The sequence below is a fragment of the Heteronotia binoei genome, chromosome 5 (assembly GCF_032191835.1).
Source record: "Heteronotia binoei isolate CCM8104 ecotype False Entrance Well chromosome 5, APGP_CSIRO_Hbin_v1, whole genome shotgun sequence".
Classification (NCBI taxonomy): domain Eukaryota; kingdom Metazoa; phylum Chordata; class Lepidosauria; order Squamata; family Gekkonidae; genus Heteronotia; species Heteronotia binoei.
The window spans coordinates 28440158-28453548 of NC_083227.1; the positions used below are offsets into that span (position 1 = coordinate 28440158).

The window sequence follows — 13391 nt, forward strand, 5'->3', positions numbered from 1 at the left end:
CTCCAAATGGGACCGCACCATCGATTTATACAGGGGCATTATGATACTGGCTGATTTGTTTTCAATTCCCTTCCTAATAATTCCCAGCATGGCGTTGGCCTTTTTTATTGCAAACGCACACTGTCTTGACACTTTCAGTGAGTTATCTATCATGACCCCAAGATCTCTCTCTTGGTCAGTCTCTGTCAGTTCACACCCCATCAACTTGTATTTGTAGCTGGGATTCTTAGCCCCAATGTGCATTACTTTGCACTTGGCCACATTGAACCGCATCTGCCACGTTGACGCCCACTCACCCAGCCTCAACAGATCCCTTTGGAGTTCCTCACAATCCTCTCTGGTTCTCACCATCCTGAACAATTTAGTGTCATCCGCAAACTTGGCCACTTCACTGCTCACTCCCAACTCTAAATCATTTATGAACAAGTTAAAGAGCATGGGACCCAGTACCGAGCCCTGCGGCACCCCACTGCTTACCGTCCTCCACTGCGAAGACTGCCCATTTATACTCACTCTCTGCTTCCTATTACTCAGCCAGTTTTTGATCCACAAGAGGACCTGTCCTTTTACTCCATGATTCTCAAGCTTTCTAAGGAGCCTTTGATGAGGAACTTTATCAAAAGCTTTCTGGAAGTCAAGATAAACAACATCTATCGGGTCTCCTTTGTCCACATGTTTGTTCACCCCCTCAAAGAAATGCAACAGGTTAGTGAGGCAAGATCTTCCCTTGCAGAACCCATGCTGAGTCTTCCTCAATAACCCGTGTTCATCAATGTGCCTACTCATTCTGTCCTTGATAATGGTTTCTACCAACTTTCCCGGTATTGAAGTCAGACTGACTGGCCTGTAATTTCCCCGTGTCACATTCTTCGTGGTGCAGAGTGGTAAAGCTGCAGTACTGCAGTCCTAAGCTCTGCTCATGACCTAAGTTCGATCCCAGCAGAAGCTGGGTTCAGGTAGCCCGCTCAATGTTGACTCAGACTTCCATCCTTCCGAGGTCGGTAAAATGAGTACCCAACTTGCTGGGAGGAAAGTGTAAAAGACTGGGGAAGGCAATGGCAAACCACCCCGTAAAAAGTCTGCAGTGAAAACGTGAAAGTGACATCACCCCAGAGTCGGAAATGATTGGTGGTTGCACAGGGGACTACCTTTACCTTTTTATGTATACTCCCCCACACAAATAAAATTTCAATCCAAAAATCAGTCTTGGCTTTTCAGGAGGTCACTGATCCAGCCCATGCCTTTATTGAAGAATGTGACAGAGGAGGAAAGCAATCCAGTGGTCCAAGTGAAGTCATTTTCAAGAGGAAGGGAGGATGAGAGGAGAATCAGGAAAAGACCTTGAAGCCACCAAAGCTGGGAGCAGAAAGAAGCTGTGGGAAGAAACCATGCAGAAGAGCCTGGAAGACAATGTCCTCTCTCCAGATGAGCAGCGCCTGCAATTCAAGCACTTCTGCTATGAAGATGCCCAAGGGCCCCGAGAGGTCTGCAGCCAACTCCACCATATTTGCCGCCAGTGGCTGAAGCCAGAAAGGCACAGCAAGAAGGAGATGCTAGACCTGGTGATCCTGGAGCAGTTCCTGGCCATCCTGCCCCCGGAGATGGAGAGCTGGGTCAGGGAATGCGGGCCGGAAACCAGTTCCCAGGCGGTGGCCCTGGCAGAAGGCTTCCTCCTCAGCCAAGCAGAGGACAAAAATCAGGACCTGCTGGTGAGATGGATTCTTCTAGGTACATTGTGGGGGGTACTGAATATGAACACCTATATGGGCGCACATGCAACCAGTGCTCTGCCAGCTGCACTGATTACCAATTGAGTACCTGATCCGGTTCAGGGTTTTGGTTCTGACCTTCAAAGCCCTGAACGGCCTGGGACCAGCATATCTGTGAGGCCGCCTCTTCCCATATACCCCCCAGAGAGCCTTACGCTCCATGGATCAACATCTGCTGGTAATCCCTGGCCCAAAAGTCCACTAAGCCTCATCCCGGGGCAGGGCATTCTCTGTCCTGGCCCCTACCTGGTGGAACAAGCTCTCATTGGCGATTAGAGCCCTGGAGGGACTGTTGCAGTTCCATAGGGCCTGTAAGACAGAGCTGTTCCACCAGGCATTCCACTGAGGCAGCAGACGTTCTGTTATTCTGTGGCCTCCCTGCTACCGGGACCCTGATGATATAACTCTGCTGACCCATTTATCTTATACCAGCTGGGGGATGTACGGAAGGAATGGAGGCAACTGATACCACCAACTGCAGAGTTGGAGTTTGTTTTTAGACTGTTCTATTGCTTTAGATTATATATTGTTTTATTATATGTATCTGATTTTGACCTTGTATTATTGACTGTTGTTACCCGCTCAGAGCCCATCTGGGAAAGGGCGGGCTATAAATTGAAAATAGTAATACATAAATAACACAGATACTCCTGAAATCCACACATATTTTCCCCTTTCCTGCCAGTCTGTTTCCTGTTCTTTTTCTCATCAGTCTCCCCTTTCTTGGATCCCCACTTCTTTTTCAGACACAGAAGCAGATCGCACGGGAGTGTTACCACAGAACAGCTTTTCTGGGTAAGATTAAAAATGGTTTCGTTCCCACTAGACAGCCTCCTGACTATCAGTGGGCTGCCTCAGGGCTCCACAGAAGATGCTCCGTGCCAGCTTCTCAGTTTAGAAATTCTGTCTGGGCCTGGGAAGTAAAACCTAGAACAGATATAAAATCAGTGCAAGACAGGGGCGGAATTCTAGCTGGAGCTCCTTTGCATATTTGGGGCACACCTCCATGATGTAACCAATCCTCAAAAAGCTTACAAGGCTCTTTTTTGTAAGCTCTGGGAGGACTGGCTACATCAGGGGTGTGTGGCCTAATATGCAAATTAGCTCCTGCTAGAATTCCACCCGGGTGCAAGATAGTAGGATGAATACAATAAGGAAGAGAAATCAGCCTCCAGACTCAAATGATGATTATTAATGTCCAAAATTTGGGGTCTGTCTGTCTGTCTGTCTTAGATTTCTATCTTGCCCTTCCCCCAAATGGGCTCAGTAGTGTGTAAGTGATTTCTGATACTTGTAAGTCAAGAGCTGTTTGCTGCCCACTTTTCAACAGGGCTGGGAGTGTCCAGAGTTGACAGACCTTGAAAGGATGTAGGTAGAAGACGGCAGTCAGGTCCTTTCAAAGCTGTCTTCTATCTGACTGGGTATTAAGTGCCAGGGTAGGAAAAGTTTTGTCAAAAATTTGTCTTTGATCATCCCATAAATACCCCTCTTTGGCACTCTGGCATCACTGGCCCCATCATTCCCTATGAATAACTATTATTATATATTATTAATAATAGTAACAATATTTTCATTTATAGTCCGCCTTTGTAAGTGGGTATAGCCCAGTGGCGCAGAGTGGTAAAGCTGCATTACTGCATTACTCTGCTCATGACCTGAGTTCGATCCCGGCAGAAGCTGGGTTCAGGTAGCCGGCTCAAGATTGACTCAGCCTTCCATCCTTCCAGGGTCGGTAAAATGAGTACCCAGCTTGCTGGGGGGGAAGTGTAGATGACTGGAGAAGGCAATGGCAAATCACCCTGTAAAAAGTCTGCTATGAAAACTTGGTGATGCGATGTCACCCCAGAGTCAGAAATGACTGGTGCTTGCACAGGGGACTACCTTTACTTTTTTTGTAACTGGGACTCAAGGTGGAATATCTTGAGACAGTAAACAGATGAGATGATAGTGTCAGACAACCAACAGTTTGTAACCACATTAGATATTAGATTGGAGGGACTGTGGCTCAGTGGAAGAGTCCCTGATTTGCATGCAGAAGGTCTCAGGTTCAATCCCTGGAATCTCCAGTTAAGAGGACCAGGCAAGAGGTGATGTGAAAGACCTCAGCCTGAAAGTGTGGAGAGCCACTGCCAGTCTGAGTAGACAATACTGACTTTCTTGGATTGATGATCCGATTCAGGGTAAGGCTGTTTTATTGGATAACAGTATTTAAATTTATTTATTTGATTGATTTTACTTGCTTTTTTTGGCTGCCCTTCCCTGCTCACACAAGGCTCAGGCGGGTTTACAATATTCAACAAGTTAAAAACCCACAAAAACAAAATATTTTAAGATTCAGAAACATGTAAACAAGACGTCACTAGTAGGATTGCTTGCATTCCGTCATGGGGGTTGGGTGCCAGGCAGATGTGGAGAACTGTTGCTGGCCACATCCAAAGACCTGGCAGAACATCTCTGCCTTACATGCCCTGCAAAACTTTAATAGATTAGACATGTCATTTGGCAGAAAGTTCTCACAGGTTGGGGCCAGGCAGAGAAGGCTCTGGCCCAGGTTGAGGCCAGATGGATATCTTTTGAGCTGGAGGCCACCAGAAGGTTCTTATCTGCTGATCTTAATGCCCTTCAGGAGACATACTGGGAGAGGCAGTCCCGAATACATGTTAAGGGTTTATCAACAAAGGTTCTTAGTAAGCTGAAACTATGCAATTGGGCTGAGAGAGCAGAAAGGAGGAAAAATCCAAAAGAAAGCACACCCCTATGATAAAGTTGATGTGTCAGTGGCACCTAGCTCTAGAGAGATTCTAGGATATGGGAGCTACATTTTTATCAGTGGGTTTAGAATTTCCTGTTCCTTGCATTTCAGAGTTCTTCCTTCTTAATTCTGTGAATTCTGTACCATTGGACCACAGTTTCATGTATGATAACTGCATCATGTTTGGATTGGTCAGAAGTGTGAAAGCAAAAAAGAAAATCTGAATTAAGGATGCAAGGATGGTTCCAATAATGAGCCAAGACAGGCTCATTATTTCCCCCTCCCAAGGAATTATAACGCAAAGCACTTGCCACCCATCCATCCCTCCATCCATCCATCCCTCCATCCATCCATCCATCCATCCATCCATCCATCCATCCATCCATCCATTCACTCATTCATTCATTTCTATGTTTAGCCTGCCCTTCCCGTAGGACAGGCTCAAGGCAGGTTACATCATAAAAACAATCAACAATAAAAACAATAACAAGACCAATTTAAAATATATCAAATCTAAAACTACAGAGTGACAATAGAGATTAAAATGGCAGGTTCTGTCTCACAGACATGGCCTATTGTCCAGATCTAGCAGATCTTATAGCACTGGGATGGAATGAAGGGGGGAGGCCGGTAACAAGTGATGTCCACTGCCTCAGCTGAAAGCCTGGTGAAAGAGCTCTGTTTTACAGACCCTGTGGAATTGGAGCAGATCCCGCAGAGCCCGGATCTCCAGGAGGAGCTCATTCCACCAGGCAGGGGCCAGGGCTGAAAAGGCCCTGGTCCTCATCAAGGCCTGGTATTACCAAAAGCTTTTGGGTCGCTGATCATAAAGACCTATGGGGCTCATACAGGGAGAGGCGATCCCGAAGATATGCTTGCCCCTGGCTGTATAGGGCTTTAAAGCTAAGTACCAACACCTTGAACCAGATCCGGTACTCAATAGGTAACCAGTGCAGTTCACGCAGCACTTTATTATCAGAAACTATCTAATCTTATCTGCTATTTACCTTCTTATCCTTCCAGATGGTGCCAGACATTCTTTGCTGTCTCTTTGTGGGAGAGAGAAAGCAACTTCTGGGCAGCCACATCAGGTAAGTGTGGAACTCTGGATCCCTTTGGTGCCCCTCCTCACCCTCCCTTGGTCAGGGAGAATTTCCTTCTGTCTCTTTCCCTTGGCTTTTACCTGTGCAGTTCACTGGAAACAACATCAAAATGGAGTTTTTATTTCTGAATGTCAGCATCTTCTCATAACACCTTTTGGATTGCCCTTAGAAGAGGAAGATTTCTTGCATTACCTGTAAATGGGTGGAATTCTAGCAGGAGCTCCTTTGCATATTAGGCCACACACCCCTGATGTAGCCAATTCTCCAAGAGCTTATGAAAAAGAGTCCTGTAAGCTCTTAAAGGATTGGCTACATCAGGGGTGTGTGGCCTAATATGCAAAGGAGCTCCTGCTAGAATTCCACCCCTGCCTGTAAAGATAGAGGAATTTGTTTGTTGGCTTCTCTTTTCAGGATCTGGTGAACTTTGAGGAAGTGTCTGTTCATTTCTCTGAGGAGGAGTGGGCTCTGCTGGATCTGGACCAAAGAAGGCTTCACCAGGAAGTCATGGCAGAGAATGGTCAGAATGTGGCCTCTTTGGGTAAGGCTCTTCTTTCTCTAGATTGACAGATGCTGAAAGCAGAAGTCTATCCTTCCAAGAAGAGCTCCAGATCTGACCTGGAAGGCCTGGGCTAGTCTGATCTCTTCCTGTCTCAGAAGTTAATCAGGGTCATTCCTGGTTGAGAGCCAGTTTGGTGTTGTGGTTAAGTGCACAGACTCTTATCTGGGAGAACTGGGTATCATTCCCCACTCCTCCACATGCACCTTCTCATGTGACCTTGGGTCAGCCACAAGTTCTTTCAAGTCTGTTTTGCTCAAGAACAGTTCTGGGAGAGCTCTCTCAGCCCCACCTACCTCACAGCGTGTCTGTTGTGGGGAGAGATGGAAAGGAGATTTATAAGCCACTCTGAGATTCTTTTGGTTAGCAAAGGGAGAGGTATAAATCCAATCTCCTCTTCTTTCTACGTGAATGGGAGACCACCAACAAAATCCAGGGCTGTTAACCAGAAGAAAGCAATGGCAAAACACCTCTGCCCATTTCTTGCCTTGACAACTGTATGAGTTGTGACTTCTCGGCTTACCACTGCCACCAATAAACCCTGATAGGTCTTCCAGTCATGGACTCTCTCAGTTGGGAATGGAGTGGATGCACACACGTGAGAACATAAGAGAAGCCATGTATGATCAGGCCAATGGCCCATCCAGTCCAACACTCTGTGTCACACAGTGGCCAATATATGTGTGTGTGTGTGTGTGTGTATATACACACACACACCCACGCACACAAACACATGCACACACACATATATATATATATACTGTGGCTAATAGCCACTGATGGACCTCTGCTCCATATTTTTATCCAGTCCCCTCTTAAAGTTGGCTATGCTTGTAGCCACCACCACCACCTCCTGTGGCAGTGAATTCCACATGTTAATCACCCAATGGAGGAGGTTTAGCATGGTTACCTGAGTTCATAAGTATTAGTGCATAAGCTAAAACATTGGGTTGTTAACTACAGAGAGGGTCCAGTTTGGTGTAGTGGTTATGTGTGCGGACTCTTATCTGGGAGAACCGGGTTTGATTCCCCACTCCTCCACTTGCACCTGCTGGAATGGCCTTGGGTCAGCCATAGCTCTGGCAGAGGTTGTCCTTGAAAAGGCAGCTTCTGTCAGAGCTCTCTTAGCTTCACCTACCTCTCAGGATGTCTGTTATGGGGGAGGAAGATAAAGGGGATTGTAAGCCGCCCTTAGAAGAGGGAAGGGCGGAGTATAAATCTGCAGTCTTCTTCTTCAACACAGAAAAGTCCGAAGCCTCCCCCCACCCCCAATTGCCCATGGAGGACTGAGCAGGCTCATTGTTCTTCAGGGGGAACAAAAAAGTGAAGGTGAAAATCCACTGAAAACAAGGCAGGAGAGAGATTAGCCTCCATAACAGTTTATGGGATGTCAACAGGGTAGGGGGCGGCCTCTTGGGCCTTTCCAAGAAGCCATGGGAATGAATTTTTAAAGAATAACAATAAGAATAAGAAAAATAATATCAGGAATATTTGTATAGGGCTCTCAACATGCGTTTTCTGTTCTCAGCTTTATAGACATTGATTTATTTATCACAGAATCATAGAGTTGAAAGCGGCCATAGAGGCCATCTAGTCCAACTCCCTGCTCAATGCAGGATCAGCCTAGAGCATCCCTGAGAAGTGTTTTTCCAGCCACTGCTTCAAGACTGCCAGTGAGGGGGAACTCACCATCTCCCTTGGCAGCCAATTCTAGTGATGAACAACTCTTATTGTAAAAACATTTTTCCTAATATCCAACCAGTACCTTTCTGCCCTTAATTTAAACCCATTTATCTGGGTCCCAGTACTGGATTAAACCCTGTGGGGGCCCCTAGGCAATCAATATGCAAGGGGGCCCCTGAGATTTTATCTCAGAGTCAGAGCACCCACCCCTCTACCCGCAGCCCCCGCTACAGGCACCTTCTCAAAAGCCCCTTTGACAAAGCTGTGGGGGAGAGGCAGAGAGAGGCAAACTTGGCAACAACGTCAGCTGCAGGCAAGTTGGCAAGTTGGCTCAGTTGCTGACTGAGCGTGCAAGCTAGGAGGGCTGTGAGCAGGGGGGAAACCAGGGGAAGGGAAAGCTGGCCCGGGGCCCCTAAAGGCATGGGGGCTCACAGGCCAGTGTCTACTTGGCCTAATTGTTAATCCAGCCCTGCTGGTGCCTCTTCATATATGTGTTTAAGTTGGTTTGAAAATCAAAACAATCCCATAAAATCATACAAACTGCCAAAATAATCAAAATAATCAATTTTAAAAGCCAGGCTACTCCTCAGATTTGAAGACCATAAAGCTAAAATGATAACTTTCTGAGTTAAAGCCCAGGTGGAAAGAAATGTTTTGGCTGCCTGGCTCTGTGAAGGTAAACTCCCAATGAGCTTCAAATGGGAGATATTCCACAGATGAGGGGGCCACCACTGAAAATGCATAGTCTGTAGGTGCCATGTCTCACTTGTGCGATCTAGGCCACAGAACACAGGGCTTGGAAAGCCAAACCAACTTGGAGGGTGAAAAGTACAATGAGCTTTTGAAGTTAAGACTGGGTCTCTGTCTGGGGCCGCCTGGCTGGGGACCGTGTGGAGGCTCTGGGACGGCTCTTTTTATAATATAATAATAATAAATTTTTATTTATATCCCGCCCTCCCCACCTCGGCAGGCTCAGGGCGGCTAACAACATTTTATAAAAACATACAGTAGTAGATAAAAACCTTAGATTTAACAATATAAAACATTAAAACATTAAACTTAATAACATTAAAACCAATCCAATAAGTACAGTTATTCAGCGGTATAGGTCTTCAAACCGCGTTGGCAGATCTTTAATTACCGGTCTTCTTAGCAGTCCAAGTGTGCAAGTTTAAAAAGGGTGGTCTTGCAGGCCCTGCGGAACTGATCAAGGTTCCGCAGGGCCCGCACCTCCTCGGGGAGTCGATTCCATAGGGTAGGGGCCGCGATTGAAAATGCCCGTGCTCTAGTATTCTGATATTTAATCTCCTTCGGCCCAGGGATGGTCATTAGGTTCTTCCCGGTTGACCTCAGTGCTCTCTGGGGTTCATATGGGGAAAGACGGTCCCTCAGGTAGGCAGGTCCTCGGCCATATAAGGCTTTAAAGGTAATGACCAACACTTTGTACTGGACCCGGTATATAATCGGCAGCCAGTGCAGTTCACGTAGCCCCGGCCGTATATGTTCCCGTTTTGGGAGTCCCAACAACAGCCTGGGCGCCGCGTTCTGCACTAGCTGCAGTCTCCGAGTCCGGCACAGAGGTAGCCCCAAGTAGAGGGCGTTACAGTAGTCTAATCTTGAGGTGACCGTTGCGTGGATCACTGTTGCGAGGTCCCGGCGTTCAAGGAAAGGGGCCAACTGCCTTGCCCGCTTCAGATGGAAGAATGCTGACTTGGCGGTGGCTGCTATCTGGGCCTCCATCGATAATGAAGGCTCCAGTAAAACACCCAGGCTCTTTACCTGGTGCACTGTCGACTTCCTCCAGGCTGAGCGGGTCGAAGTGGTCCAGCACTAAACCCGAAGACAGGCACGGAGCCTCAATTTCACTCACTGTATCCAAAGTGGTAGGCAGGTCTTGGCAGAGCAACGAGATTTTATCTGCAAAATATCTCGCAAATGCCTCACAGCCTATTTCTAATTCTCTAACATTTGGTTTGCCTTGTGGCAACGTTATAAGATCCCCAATTATTCTAAATAATTGTGCTGGGCGCGAATTTGCAGATGCAATCTTGGTTGCAAAGTAATCTTTCTTTGCAGCCTTGACTGCCATCTCATAAGACTTCATAAACGTTCTGTTTTTGAGCTGTCTTGCTTTTGGCTGCCTCCCAGCCGCCCCAGAATGCCCATCTGTTCTCAGCCATAGAGTCCTTGGAAGGTTCACAACAGAGGACCAGATCCAAAGCATCCCTCTTCAGACAGATACTGCCTCTACACAAGGAGGTTCCACTGATCCACCTTGTTTGTGATGTAACTACTCTCCAAGGAAGAATCAAGAGCTCATTAATAGAGGGCAGGATTTGTTTCCCCATCAAGTGATTTCTCTCCTATCATTACCAAGAGCAGCTAATTGCCTTCTTTACTTGATTGTTCTTTTGCCTGAAGCTCTTATCATTCTTTTGTCTTTATTCTTCTTCTGTATTCTAGAGGCTGATGGACCCCAGAACAAGTCTAAGGAAGACCCACAAGATCACTTACTGGAGAAAAAACAGCAGCAAAAAATAATCACTGCAGTAAAACTGGAGAGTTGGAATGAATCAGCTGTTCAGAGTGCTGAATCTGAGGTCTTTGATAAATACCAAAGAATTAACACAGGGGGAAAACCTCATAAATGGTTGGAGTGTGAAAGGAGCTCTTCTCAGAATTGCATCCTGGCTCCTCATCAACAAATTCACATAGAGGAGAAATCGTATAAATGCGTAGAGTGTGGAAAGTGCTTTTCTGGGAGTGACACCCTATCTGCTCATCAACGAATCCACACTAGGGAGAAACCATATGAGTGCTTGGAATGTGGAAAGAGGTTTTCCTCAAGTTCACTTCTTACTAAACATCAGCGTATCCACACAGGGGAGAAACCATATAATTGCCTGCAGTGTGGAAAGAGCTTTGCTCAGAGTTCTCACCTTACTATCCATCAACGTATCCACACTGGGGAGAAGCCATATAAATGCCTACAGTGCGGAAAGAGCTTTCCTCGGAATGACAGCCTAACTGCTCATCAACGAATCCACACAGGGGAGAAACCTTATAAATGCTTGGATTGTGAAAAGAGCTTTGCTTGGAGTTCACTGCTCACTAAACATCAACGTATCCACACAGGGGAGAAACCATACGAATGCTTGGAGTGTGGGAAGAGCTTTACTTGGAGCTCAGAACTTAAATCCCATCAACGTATCCACACCAGGGAAAAACCGTATAAATGTTTGTATTGTGAAAAGTGCTTTGCTAAGAGTTCAGATCTTAAATCTCATCAGCGTATACACACTGGGGAGAAACCATATGAATGCTTGGAGTGTGGAAAGAGGTTTGCTCAGAGTTCACAGTTTAAATCCCATCAACGTACCCACACTGGGGAGAAACCATATAAGTGCTTGGAGTGTGGAAAGGCCTTTGCTCAGAGTTCATCCCTTACAGCTCATCAACATATCCACACTGGGGAGAAACCATATAAATGCTTGGATTGCGAAAAGAGCTTTGCTCAGAGTTCATCCCTTACAGCTCATCAACATACCCACACTGGGGAGAAACCATATAAATGTCTGGACTGTGGAAAGAGCTTTGCTTGGAGTTCACTACTTACTAAACATCAACGTATCCATACAGTGGAAAAACCATATAAATGCTTGGAATGTAGAAAGAACTTTTCTCAGACTTCAGATCTTACTACCCATCAGTGTATCCACACTGAGAATAACCTGTAAAATTGCCTAGAGTGAGGAAAGAGTTTTGCTCAAAAGCCAAATTTTAAGGTACAGCTATGAATTCACCCTGAGCAACCATGTATATGCTAGGCCAGAGGTGGCCAAACTGTGGCTCGGGAGCCTCTTTCACACATAATGTGTGGCTCTTGAAGCCCCCACCACTCACTGGCCAGCTTGGAGAAGGCATTTGCCTCTTTAGATCACTTCTCCAAGCCAAGCCAGCTGGCAGCTTGGAAAATGTATTTAAAGTTACTTTCTTTCCACCCCTCCCCCATCTATTTCTTCCTTCCCTCCCTCAAACATCTGAAGTTCATGTCTTGCGGCTCTCAAACATCTGATGTTTATTCTATGTGGCTTTTACATTAAGCAAGTTTGGCCACCCCTATGAAGAAGAAGAAGAATTGCAGATTTATACCCTGCCCTTCTCCCTGAATCAGAGACTCAGAGCGGCTTACAATCTCCTGTGTCTTCTCCGCCCACAACAGACACCCTGCGAGGTGGGTGGGGCTAAGAGAGCTCTCACAGCAGCTGCCCTTTCAAGGACAACTCCTGTGATATAATAATAATAATAATAAAATTTATTCTTATATCCCGCCCTCCCCCGCCAAAGGCGGGCTCAGGGCGGCTCACAGGCATGGAATTCCATGGTTCAATAAAACAATACAATACAACAACAATTTTAAATAATCAATTACATAATAAATAAGTTAATTAAAATAGATAAAATAGGTGCTAAATTACTATGGGTCATAATATCCACAAGATGGCTGGGTGGCCACACATCAGTTTAGCCAGGTTCTGCTAGGCCATATGTCTTATTAACGAATACACACAGGAGGGAAACCATGCAAATATGTCCAGTATTGTAAGATCTTCAGTCTCAACCCCTACCATACCATGGACCATAAATTAGGTCCATATTATACAACTGTTGAACTAATATTGGTTAAGACTTGTTTATTTCTCAGCTAAAATATTTGCAATATAAATTATTATAAAAATCAACTTATTTGTCCTATCCTGAGGACACATTTTAGGGATAGGGTGTCACAGTCCTTTAGGATTAATAGATGACGATGTTTAGGATTAGGTTCTCTGGCTCTGTTCACCATATTTCATGATAGTCTGACTACTGAATGAGCAGTCCTGCCTTCTGCTGAAACAGCACTAGTTATACTGGATGAACTAATGGCAACAGCAATCATCCTTGATGCCAAACTGTATTCAGAATTTTATATAACCAACATCCTACCCCACCTTTCCCCCCAGCATGGACCCGAAGCAGGTAAAGTTGATCCTCTCTCCATTTTATCCTAGGTAGAACCATGCTGAGAGAGAGGTTAGGCAGAGAATAGGCTATGTGCCCCAAGGTCAGCCTGCAAATTTCAAGGAGAGGTTTCAAATTCATTTGTTTACAAGGGCCAGAGCTGAAATAAACATTACTTTGTTGGGCTGGAGCCAAGTGTGCCATAAAATGGAATGCCAGGTTGCAAACCCTATTAACTGTTCTTTTTAATCAAAATTTTATTTATTTATAAATAAATTTTTTTATAAATAAATTTCTTTAAGACATTTCTTTCTTCAATTTCAAAGATTCCTTTGCCTCCAGTGACTTCCTAATAGCTCCCTTCTGAACCTCAGGATCCCTTCTTAGACTCTTGAGTGAGCTGACGCTGAGACAGACAAGGGTAAAATCTTTCCTTCTCCTTCGCTGCACTTTACAGGGAAATTGGAGAGATGCTTGTTGGGGCAACGCAGCCTGTAGCAAGGCAGAAGGAGGTCCTTTTTGCC

At 45.7% G+C, this 13391-nt stretch overlaps 3 protein-coding genes across 2 annotated transcripts in view; 2 read left to right on the forward strand and 1 right to left on the reverse strand.

Annotated features, from left to right (window-relative positions):
* Window positions 1–13391, reverse strand: part of LOC132571892 (uncharacterized) — an 851656-nt gene that overhangs the window by 354248 nt on the left and 484017 nt on the right. The window lies entirely within an intron of this gene.
* Window positions 1–13391, forward strand: part of LOC132571247 (zinc finger protein 883-like) — a 71692-nt gene that overhangs the window by 47552 nt on the left and 10749 nt on the right.
* Window positions 1317–11600, forward strand: LOC132570977 (zinc finger protein OZF-like). Its single transcript, XM_060237613.1, has 4 exons — window positions 1317–1484; window positions 1578–1709; window positions 6036–6162; window positions 10327–11600. Exons 1-4 carry the CDS (start codon window positions 1317–1319, stop codon window positions 11598–11600), a joined length of 1701 nt encoding a protein of 566 aa, XP_060093596.1.

Coding starts and splice junctions, on each gene's coding strand:
- LOC132570977 (XM_060237613.1), top strand. CDS start 1,317: ATGAGAGGAGAATCAGGAAAAGACCTTGAAGCCACCAAAGCTGGGAGC. Junction 1,485..1,577: donor ATGCCCAAGGGCCCCGAGAG/GTCTGCAGCCAA, acceptor ATCCTGGAGCAG/TTCCTGGCCATCCTGCCCCC. Junction 1,710..6,035: donor ACAAAAATCAGGACCTGCTG/GTGAGATGGATT, acceptor TTCTCTTTTCAG/GATCTGGTGAACTTTGAGGA.